General features: G+C 35.7%; 1 protein-coding gene across 1 annotated transcript in view; it reads left to right on the top strand.

Moving 5' to 3' along the window:
* The first annotated feature begins 1,631 nt into the window (after positions 1-1,631).
* Positions 1,632-23,889, top strand: part of LOC122401789 (agrin-like) — a 154,236-nt gene continuing 131,978 nt past the window's right edge. The window contains exons 1-2 of the mRNA XM_043404144.1: positions 1,632-1,694; positions 1,788-2,094. Coding sequence (XP_043260079.1) covers positions 1,632-1,694; positions 1,788-2,094 — 370 coding nt within the window. The remainder of the gene's footprint in view (positions 1,695-1,787; positions 2,095-23,889) is intronic.

The following is a 23,889-nucleotide window of genomic DNA, read 5'->3' as shown; positions in this document are numbered from 1 at the left end:
CAATCTGGAGGAATAGTGTTTGGATAGACAGAAAATTAAACTGCAATCACGTTGTTCGCCTGTCTGTGTACGTTTGCGAGAACTTGCAAACGTGTGTGGGTACGAAATTTTGTTCGCGTCAGACGAACGTCGAAGACAGAACAAGACACTGAAAAAGACTTACGACTAAAATGCAGACGAATTCTGATCAGTAGCTATTGTGGATGTCTTGAATTTAGATTATTTAAAAAGAACCATTCACGTTGAAAGAACGAATCACGTTAGATCCTATTTATACGATCTAAGACACGCCGGACTTCAGAATTTGTGCGATTTTGGATTATTCAGACAGAGTAAGAGTGAATTTGAACGTACCAGATACAAGGTATTAAGGGGGGATTCTCGTGTAACAGCCTTAAAATTAAAGTTTTCTTTTTAATTTGTGGGTGAGGTACGTGGCAAGAGTTGAACAGGGTAAGAAATAGTTTGCTCGAAATAACCTTTTTATAAGAAAACTGTATTTCGATACATCTGCTCTCTCACGTGTCGCAAGACGTACTAATCAATCAAGGTGGCGCTTTCGATCTACAATCGACTTCAATATAATTTTTTTCGTAAAGAATGAAAACTTCTGTTGTACTAGATTTTTAGAAACACGAAGAGATAGCATTAAACTATACGAAAATATTTTTTCAGTCCATTTTTGATTATCTTTTATTAAATAGTAGTTGAGTCTAAGAATCCAACCTTAAATGACTTTTTTTAGAACTTCTAGGAGCTATGCAATTTTGGCCACCCTAAACTCATGAGTGAGGTAAACCTAACAAGCTAGCCTTAAATGCTGGGATATTGGATGGCCAGTCGGGGAACTTCTATACAGGGTGTTCGACTACCCCTGAGAAAAATTTTAATGGGAGATTCTAGAGACCAAAATAAGACGAAAATCAAGAATACTAATTTGTTGATTGTGGCTTCGTTAAAAAGTTGTTAACGTTTAAAGTTCCGCGCGTACTGAACTTGTTTCTAGAAAGTGGGTAGGAGTTCGGTGGTAGGTCTATTCACCAAAAATTATTATAGTTGACCATCGCAACCGAAAATAATTTTTCCAGAACGATTTGAAATATTTTAATTTTGTCGAAAAATTTCACACCTCGAATTCTTTTCTCGAAAGTGGGTAGAATTTCGAGGATATGTCTAATGACCAAAAATGATTTAAATTGACCCTCACAATCGAAAATAATTTTCTCAGAATGATTTGAAATTTTTGTAATTTAATTTGTTAATAACTTTTTAACGAAGCCTCAGCCAAGAAATTGATATTCTTGATTTTCGTTTTATTTTGGCCTCTAGAATCTCCCATTAAAATTTTTCTCAGAGGTGGCCGAACACCCTGTATAGAAAGGTCGGCCGACCACTTGCGAGAGAGCGGTCCCTCTGGCGACGAGTACGTGAGTTATCGCCACCTACTCTTCAAACGCGATTAAAACAAATCTGAAGTTTTTAAATAAATTACAAATAACTTTGAATTCTTCAAAGATAGGAAAAGTAATTCTGTACCTTTTAAATTGTAAACGAATAACTTCCCATTCTTCCTAAATAGTATAAAGTTTTTTGAATCAAACTGGGCAAGTATAACTATAATCTCTTCAGAAATGCTACATATGGCGATGAACTCTTCAGATGCTATACGAAGAATTTTAGACTTTTTCAACATAGTATGAACGATTCTGAATTTTTTAGACGCGATGTAAACATTTATAGAATTGTTAGTTTTAACGTAACCAATTCTGACTTGGTATCTAATATAGATAATCCGGGACGCGTTTGAAGTTATAGAATCGGATTATGAAATAGACGATCACGAATCCGCAAAATTCAATATAGATTACGTTGAACTCGCAGAATTCGATGGAGAACATTTCCAATCCATGAAATCCAACACGAAAGAACCAGCGCTCATGGGATCTGGGAGCACCGGTGGACTTATTGGACTCGATACAGATGATCCAGACGTCCCGAGGGACCAGAAAATCCCGATTGATCTCAAGGATCTTTCGATGTGCTTGAGCACCGTCTCGGGAGTAATTATCGCAAAATTGAAGCGCTTTGTTGGCAGTATCGCACGTTCAAAATTAACAAATGGTTACTCCAGACGGAATGATTAATTGTACATTGAATTCCATTAAAAATCAGAGCCATCATAATATTCGACGGTTAAATTAATTATTTAAATTAATTACTCGATAATGCAAAGAACCGGTCGGAACGGTACACGGGCGGTCTGACAATTACCAAATAAATTAATTGTACGAATTACTAATGAATTTAATACTTGCGAAATGACTCATTCCCGAGGGGAAGCGGCATCAGAATCACGAATGAACAAGAATCGAAAATCGATTCCAGCGATCTGAAGGCAGTGCGGCCTAGAACACAGCTTTTAAACGGCTGCTTCAATTAGGGGCGCGTGTGCGCGCGACTCGTTCATCAACAACCGATGCGGTATTAAATGCAACACGGGAAAATGGTCGCGGTAATTTCACGCGAAGGGACGGTTCGTCGATCCACGAGTTTAACTGGGAGTAGAACGCATCGACAAAAACAGATCAATTACGGCGTTTTTAACTAACGCCGCATGAACGAAGAGAACTAAGTGGACTCATGCACGAAACGTAGAAATAATTTCTGCTATTAAAACTATAGTCACGTACGACTACTTCGATTCGAGGAAATAGGTAGAAACATAAACTTAAAAATCATTCTTTAACCGAAGAATACACGATTATGGTAAGACTTCATTTATTGGAACAAAATTTTACTTACAAAGGAACATTCTGTCAGGTTTTTAGCAAGGAACGAGGTTGGATCGGGTTGATTATTGATACACACTTGTAAACAGAAAACTATTAAACGATATGTATATTAAATAGGTAATAAAGTTCAGAACAGATGAAAGACGTGCACACGTAGCGCGGCCATATTGGACTCAGCGAAGTGCACGTATCGCACGCGCGCATGCGCAAACTGTCAGTGCTGTAGTCAGAACTAATAGGGCCCAACGATGTTGATCGAATATCGATCACGTGAAATCACTATATTTCTCTTGCATTCTAAGTACGAAAATTCTGATTTTAGCGAGACAATATGCAAATATAGTTTCTTGCTGTAATTCACTAAAAGAGTGAAATCAGTCCTTAATTTTCGAGATCTATTCATTTTTCTAATATCTATTTATAACGGTACGAGATGGAGCTGTGAATATTAAAATTCTTCAGGTTATTGTACTCTACAGAATATATTGTAAATGGAATGGTTATTTTGTTACTTTATATATAAATTTTTAACCGTAAAGGATAGAATCATTCTGAACTGGTATAGAATTTTTTAGAAGAAAGCCAATAACACTGACACATGACTGAAGTTGTATAGAATTGAAAAGTTGCCTAGCCAATCTAATTAATTGGTTACAATATAATTTCTTTCCTGCAGACCCGAGAAGAAAATCAATAATTAGTGAACTTCTGTTATAGAAACGACCCAGTTTATTTGTTCTCCAACGTATTCAAATAAATTAAATTTTTATCAGTGCAATTAAAATACGTATTCATCAATCATTTAAGATACATTGAGAAACTGTTCATGTCGTAGAATCTAGTAATAGAAAATTTTCCCTCCTTTCTATTTTACCAACTTTTCATAATAAAAAGTAATGTGTTTTATTCTTTTGTTAGAAGGAGCACTAGTCAGTCGGGAATATTGAGTCGCTTCAAAGGTCGTGATATTTTTCATTATAACTAAATTTCAATTTTCTTCGCATTATGTTCATCTTGTACCTTTCATCTTATCGCTATTCAAGATCACTAATGCTTCCAAAATGGAAGCAACGCCAATTTCATTGCATTCACTTCTTCTACGCTTTCATGTCTTCGTGCGTGTCCCACTGACAAAGAACATGCACGTATACTCCCTTTTCATAAATTTTTATTGGCTCGTAGAACAGCCAAGAATAAGAAATAAAAGAAATGAAGGCTAAAATGAACACATTCCGATGTACAGGATGGGTGGAAAATCATAGTACATTTTGAAACACATTGCAAATTTCAAAGTTCGTTAACCTGTTAATAACGTGCCACGATTCATTAAACATTATTTCAAATTAAACTTTGCAGAATTACTAATAACAGAAGTGTTATTTAATATTTTACAGAAATTGGTTCCTTCATTGTGAACGATTTTGAAGCCTATTGCAAATTTCAAAGTTCGTCAACGTGTTAATAATGAAACGCTATGATTCATTAAATATTTCATCAAATTAATAAATAAGTAAAACACATGATTAATAAATTTGTCAAAATCGATCAATAAAACGTGCTCGATTCGAAAATTTAAGATTTTTACGTTCTAGCGTCGAATTATGGAAGAATTCCAATTTTGCAAGCATCACATAACTAGGTTTATTAGAGGTCAAGTGACATACACTGATACTGGTGTATAATAGCGAAAGACTCATAATTATAGTGAAAATTGCTCGCGTTCCGGTTCGTTGCTCGTCAATAGTAGGAGTTGTTCGTGTTCCGGCTCATTGACAACCAATCAAATTACTTTTTAATCGGTCAGCTGAGCAATTAAAAAACTCAGACGAGGTAGTTCCAGATTGGGTTCGACTGGTGGCCTGTATCCCTGTTGAAAAACTGGGACGAGGGAAGGTCAACTCAGATGACCAATTAAAAAGTAATTCGATTGGTGGGCAATGGACCGGAAGACAAACAACTCTTACTATTGGTGAGCAATGATCCGAAACATGAGCAAATCCTCACTACAATAGCGAATCCCCCTATGGCACACACCAGTGTCACTGTGTCACTGGACATCCTAACGAAGCTATAGTTCTTGTCCTTTTGTAGGTTGGCTAATTAATATACGAAACTAATCTTCTCGATCCTCAAGAAACATTTCTTGTCTAGCTGTTATGTTGATTTAAAGGCCAACTATTTTGTCTCGTGCATCTATTTCTCAATTAGTATTCTCAAATTCACGATAAAATTTGTTATTTTAGGGAGCAAGAAAAATTTGTTAGCTCAGAGGATTTCAGAAATTTGAAACAAATAGACATTGTGTCAAAGCTCGAACTGTGGGATCCACTCTGACGAAATCTTGTTATTATATTTATTTTAATTTTGTTAGCATATAATGGAACAAAAGCTTCCCTAAAGCACTTAATAACTGGAGATAAAAAATGGAGCGTATACAAGAATCTTCAGGCTAATTAGTGAGTAAACAATTTGAAAATGTCAATGTTTTAAGGAACAGCGTTGAACTACTTTTAATATAAAATCAGAGAAGTTTTCTAGCGACGATATAATGATTTTGCTAAATTCCATGACACGTTTGAAATATTGCTTTAAGTTGTAGTGCAAAACTTGACACGAACATACGACTTAATGTAATTATTTCAAGCTTAAAGTTTATTACATAAATAATTTTAATGGGTAAATAGCAAATCAAATATATAATTTCAAACCGATGCATAACTGAATATTCCTTAAAACGGTCACACAAACGTGGATCAAAATGGACCCAGAACTTAGAATCGACCTCACCAGTTGTTGGTACTCTAGATATCGTCTAATTATAGTTTCGTTCCGCGAGTAAAAAGTCACAACGGTGCATGAAAATTGCAATAACAATGTTTTCCACCACGAACGAGCAGGTGTCCTGGTTCGTCGCCTTGCAAGGGTCGAAACACCGGCCGCTCGAATGGATGGGTATCTCGAGCTAAATAAACATGAACGGTGTTGGGGTTGATTCCCGAACTCCAACAGAAATTCAACCATTAAGGGTGAAACACTTATTCTCTGTAACCCCTTTAGAGCGCACCACCCCCTAATCATAGGGTGGTCCATAAAACTGCTTATCTCGTTCCCCAGTACTCGAAGCATTGTATTTCAATGGCATCGTTAACGTGCCACGTGACCGTTGCCCGCCAGAGGTAGGGATCGATCATTTGCATCGGGTATGCAAATCCGTGGATCGTTAACTTTCGAACCGCTCCGCGTAACGCCGATGTTTATTTAATACGATTGAACCGGCCGATAGCCGCAGAGCTTTCATCCATCACGCGGCGGCCATCGGGGGCCGGTTTCTTTTCGGTGTTATTAAGAACAAAGATACGGGAGGGGGATAAGAAGTGGTACCCAAGAGTCGCGGAGACCGGTTATTACATCATTACGAGTGATGTATGGCGGCCAGGGGGGAGCAGGTCGGTATTAATCACGCCAGCCCGGAGATAAATTTCGATGCAATCGGGACGTGTGCACGCGTGTGCGGGTACACCCGTGACGATAACCACTGGAAAGTACGTGACCGCGGTTTTGTTAATTTATTTTCTCGGCCGGACCGTCGCATTAAGGGGGACCGAGAAGTCGGGGGGGCACGAACACGCGTTTAAGCGTCCCGCGGACAAGCTTTAACGACGACAAAGTAATTGCAACCTTTCTTCTCCCGCCTCCTAGAATGCCAGAGATTCGCAGAGTTTGCGAACGGCGATTCGTCGACTTTCCAGGTCTTTCAAATTGTTCGTGTAATATTTATTTCGTCGACCGTAGTTTCTCAACTTCGTTGGTGACGATATAATCCGCTGGTTGTAGAGGAATAGGGACAATGGTGTTTGGACAGGCGCTAACGTAACGAAAACTTCTCCTTCGACTTCTCCTTCCTTTATTTTCAGATTTGAGTTTTTCGAGAATTTTCTTCCACGTTCTCGAATATGAGCTAAATATATTATCCCCATTTGTTTGTTATTAGTAGACTGCATATATTTCTAGGAAATAGATAAAGGAGTGAAACCTAAATAGAAGTTTATTTCATCATATATTTTATAAAAACATATGTCATATGTTTATTGCATTTTTTCATAAATTGAATGATTATATGGGCTTCCGAATATCTATTTGAGTCTACTAAATCAACGTTTGTATACGATAGTCATGCCAGAAATGACAACATACATCTCGTGTTTACCAATAGTGAATCATTAATGGCAACAGTTCATAGATACTACGAATAGAATTAATCAGTAATTTTGATTTAATTTTATAAGATCAGATTGTTAAAGAACTTAAAACATATAAAGCATGCTACTTCAGCAAATTCAAATATACCCCAATTACATTTTGTAACGTTGAGCGTTCGTTCTCAGCTTATAAATTGACTTATTTATTGTAATTTAAATTGTAATTGATTATTATTTTTAAGTAATAAAATTATTTGAACACATTCTAAATATATTTTGCATATTCTTGTAAATATTAGCATATTATTGATACACATTTGCCATATGTTACTTACATATTTTGACATATTTATACAGATAGCTATTGGATAAAGTGCATAATCTACAGATAAATTGTAAATTCAGAAGTGATATTTATTGTTTATTTAGTGTAACGTGACGTTTTCTTGTTTTACTGTGTAAATATTTAAAGCCAATTACAAAAATGTATTTAAACAATCCTATTGTTGGTACAATATTTCTCCTGTTGTTTACTTGTTCATTTGGTGACTTTGTAGAGCACCACGGTTTAAATGTTTAAGAAAATACATGTAGAGCATAATATTTTTTAACTATGAACAAAAGTACGGTGAAACGTGTTGTACACTTTCGAGATGGTTTCATTATGTAATTGTTACCTTCGTACTCGTTATTTTTTATTTCACATTTTTACTATTACATTTGATATCTTCCCTCAAATACATTACAGCTCAAAAAACTAAACTTTTTTTAGTAATAATTCATTAAATTTTAATTATTTACCGTCATATAATTGTTTCTACTAATAAGCTTATCACTGAATATTTTTCATCTAAAGGAAATAATTTTTTCCTAGAAACAAAAACAATACTAATTACATCCTATCAGGGGGAAATTATTACTGCATAAAACTCTCTACGCGGCGGGAGAATGTTAAAAATGTTCATTAATTTCAACGACTTGTATCAAAAACGTGTTTCAGCCACTCGCGAAACATTTTCCTCTCGAGTAAACGAATAGTTCTCACCGGCAATATATAATAATAGTTCCCGCAACTCTGTACCCGTTTCGCATTCTCCGCTAATAAAATTTTGTTTACCGTTAATACGGCGTACCTCAACATCGTCGTAGAATGTTCGAAGTCGCTTTCCAGAACTCAAATATCATCCCCCGTTAAGCGGCAACGTTCGCGAACGAGTCTGTTCCATTGAAAGCGACGCGATAATTACTCGATCGGAATCCATTCATTATTGAGAAGCGAGCGATTCTTCTTCGCGGGGCCTGGAATCGACCGGAACAATGGAGTTTTAAAATGCAAGTTCCCCAGTCCTTCGACGCCAGTCGGTCTACGTTGTAATTACTTCGCTCGACAAATGTTTTCAGAACCTGCGACGAGGGTGGAAAAGTGGCGGTGCTTTCCGTCGAATTCCCCCCCTCCTTCTCTTCGTTCCACTTCTCCGCGCGTGTTATTTTTCAAACTACAGTACCGCGTGGCCCAATCGTCCCTTTTCTGTCACCCCGGCGTCTTTCTCCTTCTTCCTGCGTAGCTACATTGAGCACCTTTTAACGACACGGCGAGCACGGTCGTGCTTTCATGAATTATACATTCGGTTCACCCTATCCAGAATTCGTATAATTTTCCGTCGTTAAATACTCGTGTGCATAAATTTTGTCGCGTCTCAATGCCTATCCACCCCTCCTCGAGTAGACGTTTCGCCAGATTTCGATTCGTGATCGCGTTACTGGATCGTGTTTGTTCGTCTAAAATGGAAAGAAAGTGAACGTTTATATTTTTGTTACACAATGATTATAAAGTATGCTGAGTTTAATAGTAATTCTATAAATTCGTATTTTGCGATTCCTGTGAAAGAGAGATGGAAAGCGTTTCGTTTCTAGCAGACATTGGGAAAAATTTTAATGCGAGTTTCTAGATACCAAAATAAGACGAAAATCAAGAATACCAATTTGTTGATCGAGGCTTCGTTAAAAAGTTATTAACGTTTAAAGTTACGTCTGTAGAATCGTAACACGTGAACAGCTGCGCGCGCGCGATAGTGGTTCTCACTCAGCACGAGAAACTTTAAACGTTAATAACTTTTTAACGGAGCCTCAATCAACAAATTGGTGTTCTTGATTTTCGTCTTATTTTGGCCTCTAGAATCTTTCATTAAAATTTTTCCCAGGAATGACCAAACATCCTGAATGTTGGTCGAGCGCTTGCGAGAGGAACGCTCCCTCTGGTAGCGGGTACAAGAGGCGATGGACTACACAGTATCAAAGTTCCAAAGCGTGACATTTTACACGGTGCATTCATTTTTTAAATTGGACCATTCATTTAGTTAGTTCAACCAATTAAATGTATAATGATGGAAACTATTATTTCAATAGATTCCAAGGTTCTGGGTACCTTATATGAAAGCGTGTAGCTTCCTCTAAAACACATATCGAATATTTACACCAAATAGAACAATTATGCCGTCAGAAGTTAGTCCCAGTTTCGATGGAGAAATGAGGCATAAAAACATGAAAGTATCAACGAATTATATAAAGTAATCCAAGCAAAACGACAAAACACTGGAATCATTATAAGTTAAAATAATGTTTGATATAATTTTTACCAAATCCATTTATACCATTCTTATACGATATTGCCAACGAGAGAATTTACTATGAAGAAGTGTTCGTAAGTATGTGTCCGCCACCGTCTAATTTGTTGTTCTGGTATTATTTATTAGATCCGCATTATCGAGATCAAGGAATTGTTCTGATTTCTTGAGTGATCTTAGGATCCTTGGAGACGGCACCGCATTGTGCAATATTCAGTGGCATCAGCGTTATGCAGTACTTGTCGAGCCCTAACAATGGATGTTGTTACAAAATGGCACGGAGGAAACGAGGGTTCAAAGGAACGATCGTAATTACACGCTGCATTGAAAATCGTAATCCGGTTGCTTCTCGTTCTTCGTGGAAGAGAGAACCTTTGAGCATTATTGAGATCTCGCTGTACAGCACGGTTTATTCCTTCCGTCTCGTCGTTTTTATACCGTTCCCCCGATGAAGAAGTGGCACGTTCCGTGCAGACATCAGACATTCCTTTTGCTCCTTGTTCACCGACTCTCAGCATCCGTGTTTTGTATCAGTCTGTCGACTTCTTGCTCGAAAAGTTGTATGGAATTAAAATGGAGTAGTAGTTGTCTGTACCCAGTCAGGCCGTGTTCCTCGAAATGGCTCCCATTTCTGTTTCGTTGAAGCTCTTGTATGGTTTTGCCGTGACTTCCCTTTTCGTAGCTTTTAAATACGTTGCTGCCACTTATCGAGTAATTTGAATGCGACTGTTCGTTCAATTCGTATCCCGGGGCCGTATTTAATTTACAAAGTTGAAGCACTTCGCTCTGATCTACGTTAAACTTTGAACATTTAAATTCCAGTCGACGATTCGATTTACATACGATCTTTTACTTCCGACTACTCCGAACACAATCGTATAATTGTCCCATAACGCTCATGATTTTTTAAGAGTACGGAAGGTATTGAATTGCTTTTGTACATTTATTAATAACAAGAGTTCTGTTGCCTCGTGGTATACTTAATTCGTCGTCATTTATAAAGGAAAATTTGTATCTATGGGAAAAAATTGATATGAGCGATTCTAGAGGCCAAAATAAAACGAAAATCAAGAATACCAATTTGTTGATGGAGACTTTGTACAAAAGTTATTAACGTTTAGAGTTTCGCAAGTACTGAATTTTTTTCTCGAAAGCGCGTAGGATTTTGAGGATATGTCTAATGACCAAAAATGATTGTAATTGACCCCTGCGATTGAAAATAATTTTTCCAGCACGATTTGAAATTTTTTTTTTCGCCGAAAAATTTAGGCGCCTTCTCGAATTTTTTTCTCGAAAGGGGGTAGAATTTCAAGGGTATGTCTAATGAGCAAAAATGATTGTAATTGTCCCCCGCAACCGAAAATAATTTTTCCAGAATGATATGAAACTTTTCAATTTTTCAGGGTAACAGACAGTTATGGTCAGACATTATATTTTCACTAATGAATTTTTTTCTCGAAAATGGTTAGGATTTCGGGGGTATGTCTATTGACCAAAAATGATTGTAATTGACTTCTGCAATCGAAAGTAATTTTTTTAGAACAATTTAAAATTTTGTAATAACTTTTTAACGAAGCCTCATTCAAGAAATTGACGTTCTTGATTTTTATCTTATTTTTGCCTCTAGAATCTCCCATTAAAATTTTTCCCAGTGGTGGCCGAACAACCTGTATTAATTTTCCTCTTCTTTCTCAGTGAATTTTCATTTCTCGTACAGTTCACAATTGCGAAGCAATCAACTAATTACTTATCGCAGCACGATGAAATATTAAATTCCTTTCTGGACATATTGAAAATAAAATTTAATCTTTCTCAGAGCGTTTGTCTTTCGTGAAGCCCTGCACGCAATCAACGCGTAAAGGTGGACACGAGGGGAAGAAGAAACCGTGGAAATGGTTAGAATTAACGCAAGAAGCACTCCTTATGTCTCCCCAGCGATATGGTTACACTCGACAGAAATGGAGCTCCGTGCATAGTTAAACCTTTTCCGACTGTCTCTCTCGGAATCTTTCTTCCGTTCCTCCTTGTTTTCTGTCTCGTTTTTTTTTTCTCTACCGCCGTTGTAAATTTCCGCGAAGAAAAAAGCTCTTTCCCGGACTGCTGGTAACGGACACTAAGTATGCAGATGAAAAATACACCACTTTCCGCTGGTCCCCGCCATTTTCTCACATCTCTGACCCGAACCAGACGAATCACTGTCTGACGCGACAAACGAGCCGCACATTATTTTTACGAGTGGTCCTCGTATTTCTCTCGGGACGTCGGAGGAGGGCCGTTATCCTTGTCATTTTTTCCTCGTTCGCACGTCTTTCGTCGCTCTGCAAGATTTTTCACCATTTCGACGTTTTATACCTCTAGAATTCCCGCGGTTTCTTTGAATTCGTTGCGCTTTCCTTTATTTGGCAAACACCTCACAACTTGAAATTGGCTAATCAACGACCTTTTTCTCGACAAACTTTTCATAGATAGATTTCAAAAACGTTCTATTAGCGTGTCTCAGAAATTACTGCAACATTTTTATTATTCTTTATATTAAATACATTCGTGACATGGTTGTTTATTTTTTATTCCTAGAAATGAATAATATAAACCTTCGACCATTGTCACGTTATGTGAAATACTGTATTCAGTTGGCATATTAAATATATTTTAGTTGTAGTTAATTGAAAGCATGCAATACATTGAATAAGATCGTTACAGATGTAAGTGGTGTATGGCGGACGATTTTTTAATGATCGAGTTAGAAATAGGTACGAGAGGTGCTTACGTATTAGCTAGTTTTTACGATAAGCAGAAATAATAACAGATTAAAAAAGGAATTTTGTACACGTCGTATCAGTAGCTATTTCAAAATATTTACAACAGTTTGCAAAAGTTATTTTTGGGAAGAATATAAAATTATATACTGTATATGCTTGCATTCTGTGCTTATCATAGATTGTTCATTTTTTATCATACTGATTGTTCAGCAACAGGTGTCAGAAGCTTTAAGGGTTGGTTCTATACGTCAAAGTGAGAGTAAAATTACGAATCACGAAATTAATTTTGTGCTTTGTATCTTCATCTACTTGTTTCTTTATTAAAGAAGATGGAGTATGAGTTTATTTAATTTTTTTGTTCGTTTGATGCTTTTCCTCCATTGTTTGATACACTATGATTTTTCTGTAATTAAACTTTTCATCCAGTATAGTCCATGCATTCTTTTGTTTGATCATCTCCTGAAAGGGATTCAATAATAATAACGCTTGCGCATATGAATGTACAGAATTAATTTGTGTCCAGAGACCCATGGTATTGCGATTATTTTCGAAACAATGATAAAAGACTATGAAACATCATGAAATTACGTAATTTGGTATCGTGGTCACAATGTAGCAAATTAAAATTTTTAACCAACAGTATGGTTCCTGTACGGATTCAACTTGGAATAAATATAATTGGATTGACTGTGTTTTGCATGAGTAACAATACAAAGCCGTGGTTAATGCGTTGTAACATGATTATTGTTTTCGGTATAATCCAGCCGGACATTTGTCATTGCGCATGGAGTATGTAACAATTTCTCTCGGTGGAAATTCTTGTTCTGCTTGAAATTGTTTTGGAATACAGCGGCTTAAATTGCAATTAAACAATATAGCATAGAAACATTTCATTGAATTACGAAACAGGCAAATTGCTTTCACCAAATATTTCGTAATTGTCGGCTGATTAAACAACGTCTCACTACCAGTGAGAATTTACAGAATTTTAAAATTTTTACATTGATAAAGGAAGATTTCGCAATGTATAATTTTACAATTTACAATATTTTCCCAACTGGAGATCGAACTATCTATCAGAGAAGCAACTCTATGAAGTTATAATTCAATTATTCCTCGGCATGAGAGAATATTTCCCTTCTTCTCGCAATAAAAGCGACGTTTCACCTGTATAAATTTAATCTTGTTATTTCTATACTTTGGTAACTATAGACGAATGGACGACCATCGGAGAAGTGACTTCATGCAATTGTAACTCGATTATTTCTCGCCATTAAATAACATTCCATGGATATTGAAATTCAGTTTCTTTTCTCATGACGGAAGCGTTATTTTACTCGTAAAAATATAATCTCGTTATCGCTACACTCTGCTGACCAAATTGAACGACCAATAGAGAAGTAACTCGATTATTTCGCACTATTATTAGAACGTTCCATTTCTATTGAAATTCGATTTTTTTTTTTTAACGAAAGTGTCGTTTTACCAGTGTGTACATAAATGGAATCCTGTTACTCGGAGCAAATATCATTGAAAATGTATAGTTGATGAAATAAGTCGACGTATAAAAAATAAGTATAGAAAAGCAGAAACTCGTATAAAACATATAGGGTATTCGACCAACCCTGGGAAAAATTGTAATGGGAGATTCTAGAGGCCAAAATAGGACGAAAATCAAGAATACCAATTTGTTGATGGAGGCTTGGTTAGAAAGTTATTAACATTTAAAGTTCCGCCCGTGCTGAATTTTTTTCTCGAAAATGCGTAGGATTTCGGGGCATGTCTATTCACCAAAAATGCTTGTAACTGACCCCAGCAACCGAAAATAATTTTTCCAGAACAATATTGAAATTTTTTTTAAATTTCATCACCTACTCCCTGTCAATTTTTTTTAATACTTCGTTTTTTATTTTTAATAAATCTGTTTGACACTGTACTGAAATGTTGTCTAACACTTTTTTGTAGGTGCCTATTGGCTCTAATTAAAAAAAAAATTTCAATGAAATATATTCACTATTCTAGGAGTTATGGTCGTTTGAAAATTGAACCATTGTTATGTGGTTTTTCGTACTTTATGGTGTTACGGAGCTACTTTTCCAACATTCTTAGGATTTCTACATATTCTTCATAAAGATACGCGTTGTTTGCATTTTGAAACATTAAAATCCCCCAATTCGTTCAGAAGTTACGATGTTTTAAACATATACATAAAATTTCAGTGAAACATGTCAATGGTATGGTCAGACATGGAATTTTCGGTAATGAATTTTTTTCTCTAAACTGCGTAGAATTTCGAGGGTATGTTTATTGACCAAAACTGCTTGTACTTGACCCCTGCAACTAAAAATAATTTTTTTAGAACGATTTGAAATTTTTTAATTTAATTTTTTAATAACTTTTTAACGAAACCTCAATCGACAAATTGTTATTTTTTAATTTTCGTCAATTTTGGCCTCTAGAATCTTCCATTAAAATTTATCTCAAGAGTGGCCGAACACCCTGTATACACATTAGTCCAAAATTTAAAATTCAGTGGTTTGGTAGCAACTATTAATTTTTGGTTGGATATACTTTAACACTTTCGTTTTAAGAATTCATTACTTTATGTAATTCTGCCATAAAGGTTATTTTATCGAAGAAATCAAAGTTGACCTACCTTTATTCATTTTCCTTTTAATGACACCCTTGAAACCATACAATTTTTATATATAATAATTTTTCATACTATGCATAATTTATAAGTTATTCGAGGTTGGCACGATAGGTGTTTAATCCTGCATATAATCCAATCATTATGATATTCTGTCAACCGATGAGCGAACGGCCGCCGAGCAGAAAAGCAGCGCGCGTATCGATCAATGGCTTCCGCGTTCACTGAAGATGTTTTGCCCATCACGACGCACGATAAGTCGATCCGAATAGCGATAAAAGTCAGCCGACGAGGAAAAGCTCGCTGATCGCCTTAGTACATACACGATTATAGCGGAGAGACGAGGACAGAGGCGAGTAGAGAGAAGAGCGTCGAGGCTAGGAAAAAAAAACATTTTTGTTTCTAGCTGCACTCGAATTTCTTAGAAACAAGGATCCATTTTGATAACTGCTTTTAGGATTTTGTGACACTAAACGTATACTACAACTTGCATCTATTCTTCAGAAGCCTCATACCGTTCGTCTTTAGCTTTTTGAGAAATTTCAAATAAAAGTTTTGTTATAAATATGGTGCTTGAAGTAGCGAAGAAAGTGTGGTCGTCGAATGTCTTATCTAATACACATTAATTCTTTCAATTTTTTGAGTATTTTGATTTCTTTCGGTGCCAGAAATAGCCACTTTTAGGCAAAATGAAAATCGTTTTGATATTTTCTGTTTGGAGTGACAAGAATGAGAGCTATTACGTCAACCGTGGATATAAGCTTTGTGCACACATCGTACACATTCATGCATTGCTTCGACACCAGTTATTTATACTGTTTTGCCAGACCATTCGAAAAAATTCATATGACCCGGGAAAACGTAAACAAATATGTGCGCAATGTTTGAAATTGATAAATTCAATCATTTTCTTCAAAACAAAATTCCAGATATCGCACAATTTTTAGGATTCCAAACTAAATGAAACATTTAATAGAACACACATTTTTTAGTTGAAAAAGTCGATTCATTGTTTATTTTCGAAAGACGAACGAAGTTACGGTAATTTGAATTCTTTGAACTAAGAAATTAGTTAATTTACTAATCTGATAAAGCGTTGTTCAACTGACTTAAAATTTTGACTTTGTAGATTGAAGGTAACTTTGTGGTCCATTAAGTGATCTCATATGGCATACGATTCATTTTAAGTGTATTAATGAAAACTGTAATATTTCTTAGAAGATCAGAATTTCTGATTCGTAGAAAAGAAAATTGTTGGTTCAAAATTGTCACGTATCAGTTCCTTGTTGAAATTACGGAACATCTAGCTAAAGAAATAATGTTCCAAAGCGGTTCGTGTCGCTGAAATTTACCAACCACCAGATTAAAGTGTTAATGAGGGCAATGAAACGCATTATTTCCTTTCGTGGTTGATATACCCGTGTATCATCACACACCCGACACAAATCTAGATCCCTAGAAGCGTAAAGTTCTCGTTCAGCTGGCAGTATGAAACGTAAACCAGCATAATGAGAGTAACAACCACCGCTACTTCGTTAATGCACATATGTTTATCTTCCAATTACGAGCATTTGCACGCCACGCGTGTGCATCGGTACGTGTTTTACCCAAGTAACGAAGAACACACCGAGTAGAGCGTGCGCAAGACGTTCTGAACTATTCTTGTTTCGACCGTAGTAAATCGCGTTGAGCGTATGTATCTTGCCGTTTGCGCCGTAATTCCGAAGAATTTCAGGAAGTTGTTGGCTTCGCTTAAATCCCCCCATTCCTCAAAACGTTCCTCTGTCTAAATACCAGAATGTACAAGGTATCTCGTAGCTGGTAATATAATCGAATAACCGATGATTATCCAGAGTAGCTCAGTAACTTTGACCACCTTAAATATCTTCGTTATTCTTATAATCAAAAGTTATCATCTTGAATATAAAGTTATTATAGAAACCACGATAAGCTGCAGTTCTTTCCTAAGCACAAATACGTACAATTTTATTACGCATTCAAATATGCCCCGATCACATATTGTAATGTTAGGCATTCGTTCTCAGCCTATAAATTAACTTTAATGTTCACACATTTTATTACGCAGTTATACTTGCACAATTAGTTTTATTTGTGTTTAGTGTTTATTCGTGTGAGATGTATGTCATGTATTTCACGCAATCTATATTTGATCGACATCGTCGGGCCCTACTAGTTCCGACTGCAGCATTGACGGTTTGCGCATGCGCGCGTACGATACGTGCTCTTCGCTGAGTCCAATATGACTGTGCTATGTGTGCACGTCTTTCATCTGTTCTGAACTTTATTACCTGTTTAATATATATAAATCGTTTAATAGTTTTCGATTTACAATTGTGTATCAATAATTAACCCGATCCAACCTTGTTCCTTGCCAAAAACCTGACAGAATGTTCCTTTGTAAGTAAAATTTTGTTCCAATAAATGAAGTCTTACCATAATCGTGTGTTCTTTGGTTAAAGGTAGATTTTTCTGTTTACGCATCTACCTATCCGTTTTGTACTTTGTTAACTTAATAGTTTTCATTTTACAACTGTGTATTAATAATTGACCAGATTAAACCTCACTATTCCACGTCCTTACTAAACGTCTGACACATCGATTAACACATTACCGACAGGAAACGAGAATTCTCGGTTTATTGAAATATACGTTACCGACAGGAAACGAGTAGTCTCGTTGTACAAGTGTGTGTCTTTCTAGTCATTTCTCCGATAACGGTATTATTTATGACAGTTTTATATTTATTAATGTTTATTTGACAGTTGAATACATCAGAATAGTTCATTTAATCCCTTGAAGTACAATTTAATTCCAAATAATTCTTTATATGTATACTATATAATTTTGTTTAAATTTGTTCCATTAAAGTATACCAATTGCTCTAAACATGATCAGTTCCACTAGGTAATAATTGTGGTCACTAATAACCAACAAGGTGCATGTGACCTAAAACGCTAAAAAAAAAAATAAAAAAATGGCCACGAAAAAGAATTTGTTTTACAAATACCTCGTGAATGTAAATATGTGTTAATGTTAATATATACAACTTCATGACGAATGAGTAGCCTCATGATTGTAAATCTTAACATCAAGAGCTTGAGTCAGACTCGTCATTGCATGGCAAAGGGTTAAAGGCTTATTTTTGATCTAAATACATCACCCGTCATATAGGAAAGTTTTAATAATAATGCCCCGTCGTTAAAGCGTTATAACGAAAGACTGCAAATATACTTCGTCTTTTGAGAAACGACTACAAGAGAAAATCGAGTGTTCTACATTTTAGGTTCGGTTTTATTCGAGAAGCGCCTATCCCATTCGTATCCTTTCTTCTCTGGTACAATTAGGAAATTGAAAAGATACAATTTAGGCGTATTAGGCAAGTTCTCTGCAACGTGTCTGCAATTTGGACGCGCCCCACCGGCCATCGGCCATCTGGGATCTAAACAGCGCGGCATCCGACCGTCACGATCCACTTATCTGCTCGGCTGACCGCGTACGGACTGACTCCACTTATCTAACATCACCTGCCGCTTTTGTTCCCGACGCGAAAGCGTGCCACGAGGCAAGATGCACGCGTAGGCCACTCCATTATCTATGCTAATTAACGGCAACGCCGACCCCTCCGCGGCTGGGACACGCTGCAACGGGTTGCGCAAGAGGGCAAAAGGGTTAAACAGGGCAAACTCCGTAAGACGAGCCATCTTTAAATTACCGGAGGTATCCTCGCGGAATACCGGAGCAAATCTCCTTGAAATAGCAATCGTTAAATCTTGCGATCCAAGTCCCGTCAGTCGTAAAACTAGATAGCCAGGGTAGGAAGATTTTTACCAAATTGGTAAATGGAAATCAACTTTCTAAATAAAGTCCTCAATTAAAACATCAATTTTGCAACATCGAAAATTATAAAGAAATTTTTATTTTTTAAATACAGGTGGATCACACTTTAAAAAATTTAGAAAAAACACTATTGTATTCCTTAAGCTGAAGTCGTAAACTTCAGGGGCCTGTATTTTTTAAACAAATTTAAAACCAGCAAAATGATGACTTAAACTACCACTAATATCGTACGAACTACATTATATTCAATTTTGAACAATATCAATTAAATAACAGATTTGTAGAAAGACGAAAATTTCGACTCCGGGTGCCCTCGAAACGCTCGATTCAAGGAAAAGCGATGGAAACTCGACGGAACGACCCCCTGTGCGGTACATTTAATTTTTGCTTCACGGATGAAACGTTGATTCACGATCTATCGGGTAGCAGATAGTACTATCAGGCGGAATTCGATTTAGGAAGGCGAATCGAATTGAAATTTTCGTTCCGTTCCCGGGGAAATTGATTTCGAAACTCGGTGTGTAGCTGTCGGAGAATCTAAATTTCCATATTGTCTTCGATTTTCGCCTAGTCGCGCGACCAGGCAATCCCCCTCGGATGATCACATCGAACAAACTTTGAACGCGTTACGGCGGAAGTTCGGGATTTCGTGAAATTCGTAAAACCGCGCGCCATCGTCGACGCCTGTCTTCGCGTTCCCCGTCGCGGGCCATCGATTTTACGCGAAACTTCTCAGCCGGAATCGCCGGAAGTTTTTTAATTCGCGATATTAACCGTGACTCGCGACAAAATTTCAGAAATTTCCGACACGCCGTGCCGTCGCGTTTTTTAACACAATTTTGACGGAAGTTCCCCGAGTAAATCCGGAACGTTTTAATTCGTCGAGTTCCTTGTAAGTGACGTCGAGTGCCGGGAATGCGTAAAATTTTCAACTTTCGTCGTCGGCACCGTTGTTGTCGCGTTCTAACGAAACATTCCAATTATATCATAATTCTCCCCGCGTTGCTGAAAGTATCCGAACGGGGGGAGCTCTCGTCGGGAATTACGCCGGGAACATTAATATGGAAGCTCGCGTCACATAAATAATAAAGACAACTTGGCAGTCTTGCTCGAAAATTAAGTTTTCGATCTTTTGGTTTGGATTATCATCGAAATGTTAATCCTAGAATATTTTTATCGAAAACTATTCTAATTTGACCAAAATAAAAGAGGAAACAGTTTAGCAGTTTCTTATGAATAAACAGACAGTGTATATCAATTTTGCATATTTATATTATTTTTCATGAAATGAAGACGATCCTCAATTTTTTCAAATCCAATGCTATATATTTTTTTATGGTATCTGAAAGCATTTATCAAGACGAATTCATTCGGGCACTATACTAGATTCTAGAGGCCAAAATAAGACGAAAATCAAGAATACCAATCTGTTAATTGAAGCTTCGTTAAGAAGTTATTAACAAAATTATTGTTAAAAATTATTGATAAAATTTGTCCACTTTACTGAATTTTTTTCTCGAAAGTGTGAAGGATTTCGAAGGTATGTGTATTCACTAAAAATGATTGTAATTAACCCCCTAACCCAGAAATAATTTTTTTAGAACGACTTGAAATTTTTTAATTTCGCCGAAAAATTTCAGTACCTACTCCCTGTCAATTTTTCTTAAAAATTCGTTTTCGATTTTTAATAATTTTGTTTGACGATGTACTGAAATGTTGTCTAATACTGTTTTGTAGGTACCTATTGGCTCTAATTCAAAAAAAAATTTCATTGAAGTATATACACTATTGTAGGAGTTATGATCGTTTGAATATTGAACCATTCTTATGTGGTTTTTCTCACTTCATGGTGTTACGGAGCTACTTTTCCAACATTCTTAGGATTTCTACATATTCTTCATAAAAATAAGCGTTGTTTGCATTTTGAAACATTACAATCCTCCAATCCGTTCAGGAGTTATGATGATTTAAACATACGCATGAAATTTCAGTGAAACATGTCAACGGTATGGTCAGACTTGCAATTCCCGGTAATGAATTTTTTTCTCTAAATTGCGTAGGATTTCGGGGGTATGTCTATTCACGAAAAATGCTTGTAATTGACCCCTGCAATTGAAAGTAATTTTTTTAGAATGATTTGAAATTTTTTAATTTTATCGAAAAATTTCACACCTTCCCGAATTTTTTTCTCGAAAGTGAGTAGAATTTCGAGGGTATGTGTAATGACCAAAAATTATTATAATTGACCATCGCAATCGAAAATAATTTTTCCAGAACGATTTGAAATATTTTAATTTTGTCGAAAAATTTCCCACTTTCTCGAATTTTTTTCTCGAAAGTGGGTAGAATTTCGGGTGTATGTGTAATGACCAAAAATGATTGAAATTGACCCCAACAATCGAAAATAATTTTTTTTAAACGATTTGAAATATTTTAATTTTGTCGAAAAATTTCACACCTTCTCAAATTTGTTTCTAGGAAATGGGTAGGAATTTGGGGGTATGTCTAATCACCAAAAATGCTTGTAATTAGCTCCTGCAACTGCAAGTAATTTTTTTAGAACAATTTGAAATTTTTTTTTCGCCGACAAATTTAGACACCTACCTCCTGTTGATTTTTCTTAAAAATTCATTTCCCAATTAGAATAGTTTTCGAAAAAATAGCTGACTAGTAATAACGTGAACAGCCTGTATAATAGATTTATAAATCAGGAAACTGTGAATTAAATTTGAGTATTGATGAAAAAGTTATTCTCAAATAAACAATACTAAAATGGTAATAAATTAGCAGTCTTAAACATGCATTTATGGACGTTTAAGTCTTTAAGTTGATATCGTCGTTGGAAAGTTAATCTGCAAATGAGAAACAGTAACTGAATTCAATCAATACCTGATTACTATTATCAGACTGAAAGAATTTTCAAAATTCATTTCTTGACTAGCGTAATATTATATAATATGTTCTGATAATTTTAATGGTGAGGCATGAGCGCAATTAAATTAATACATGCATTGTTCACAATAAACGACTCTCATTGTTGAAACACTTCGATCGAATAAACAACAGGATATAAATTAACTACTACCATCGTCATTAATTAGTGGTCAAGAATAGTAATATTATTCGGATAAATTTTAACAGCGTACTTACATATTTCATTTTGAAACATTCATTTGTCAATGTTGTGTATTATGTTGTACAAGATCGTGGCATAAAAAAAAAGTAAGTAGGAATAATTGATCGTTGACGGATATTACTATTTTAAACATATAAAATCGAATCAATAGTATTATAATAAGAATTATTTACGTATATATTAAATATACCATATACTTCTTTACAGAACGTAAAAGAAATGATGCACGAAACAATTTTACGCGAAGAAAGATGTTAATATCAATTACAGAAAGAGTGATTTTCTTTCCAAAATTTATCCAAAGACTGTTTCACTTATTTCTTTATTACACTACAAAGGAATAAAAATCTTCACCGCTGTACCAATATTTTGTTCGCATAAACTCAACTCCTTAATTTCACTTTGTTTATTTACAATAAAACCGATTTCTACCCGCAACGTGTAAATAATATTAAGTTTGTTCTCGTGAATTCGTTTGATCGAAAACGTACCGACAGGATTTGTAATAGCATAAATTCACTTATATTTACTATGGGTCCCGGCAACCGACAATATAAAAAATTTCCATATACTTGTTCAAATACCAATGCATCGTATTAAATTCATTGTAATACCGTGAAACATGGATTGGGTAATGCTCGATGCAACATTCGATTACGCGTGGGTATTAATGTCATTACTGGTTTCGCATGGTTACGTTCAATTATATTTGCCGCGTTAACTCGAACACAATTATAAATATTCCATATTACGGAACGAGTGGTAATTAATTTTCCCAGCGCTTTGAAATATTTTACCGCAGGGTATATTCACATTGTTTAACGGGGTTAGGTTTCATAGCAGCATTTATAGCAGCGCCTCGTGCATTTTTTTTCGTTCTTCTTCCACTATGTATCTAGTTTGTTTTACCTTCCGTGTTTTTACTCTGCGCATATAAAGTTTGCGCAAATACGGGCGTAAAACGTATAAACACAATATACAGGGTGTTCAGTCACCACTGGGAAAAATTTTAATGGGAGATTCTAGAGAGCAAAGTAAGACGAAAATCAAGAATATCAATTTCTTGACTGAGACTTCGTTAAAAAGTAATTAAAAAATTTCAAATCATTCTGAAAAAATTATGTTTGGTTGCGGAGATCAAGTACAATTACTTTTGGTGATTACACATACCCCCGAAATTCTAACCACTTTCGAGACAAAAATTCAGGTATGTGCAGAAATTTTTTGGTGAAAAAAAAATTTTACAAATCGTTCTAAAACAAATTATTTTCGGTTGTAAGGGTCAATTACAAACATTTTTTGTCATTACATATACCCCTGAAATCCTACGCACTTTGGAGAAAAAAATTCTTTACGGAAAATATGTCTGACCATATATGACATTTTTCCCTGAAATTTCATGCAAATCTTTAAAATGCCATAACTTCTGAACGGATTGGACGATTTTAATGTTTCGAAATGCAAACTACGCGTATTTTAACGGAGAATATGTAGAAGTTACAAAAATATTCGAAAAGTTGCTCCTTGACCCCTCAAAATAAGAAAAACTCCATAAAAATTGTCCAATTTACAAACGTCCATAATTTCTACAATAGTGAATATATTACAATGGAATTTTTTTCTGAAGTTGAGCTCATGGGTAGCTACAAAAAGGCGTTGGACAACTTTTCTGTAGGGCGTCAAACAAAATTATTAAAAATTAAAAACGAATTTTTAAGCAAAATGAGGTGCCTAAATTTCTCGGTGAAAACAAAAATTTCGAATCGTTCTAAAAAAATTATTTCTAGGTACTGGGGCCAAATGCAACTATTTTTGGTGAATAGACATACCCCCGAAATCCTACGCACTTTCGAGAAAAAAATTCAGGAAGG

Source organism: Colletes gigas, unplaced genomic scaffold, assembly GCF_013123115.1.
Source record: "Colletes gigas isolate AHSC1104 unplaced genomic scaffold, ASM1312311v1 Colletes_gigas_Sc00028, whole genome shotgun sequence".
Taxonomy (NCBI): Eukaryota; Metazoa; Arthropoda; class Insecta; order Hymenoptera; family Colletidae; genus Colletes; species Colletes gigas.
The sequence above is the reverse complement of the archived record's forward strand: the minus strand, read 5'-3'. Positions and strand labels throughout refer to the sequence as shown.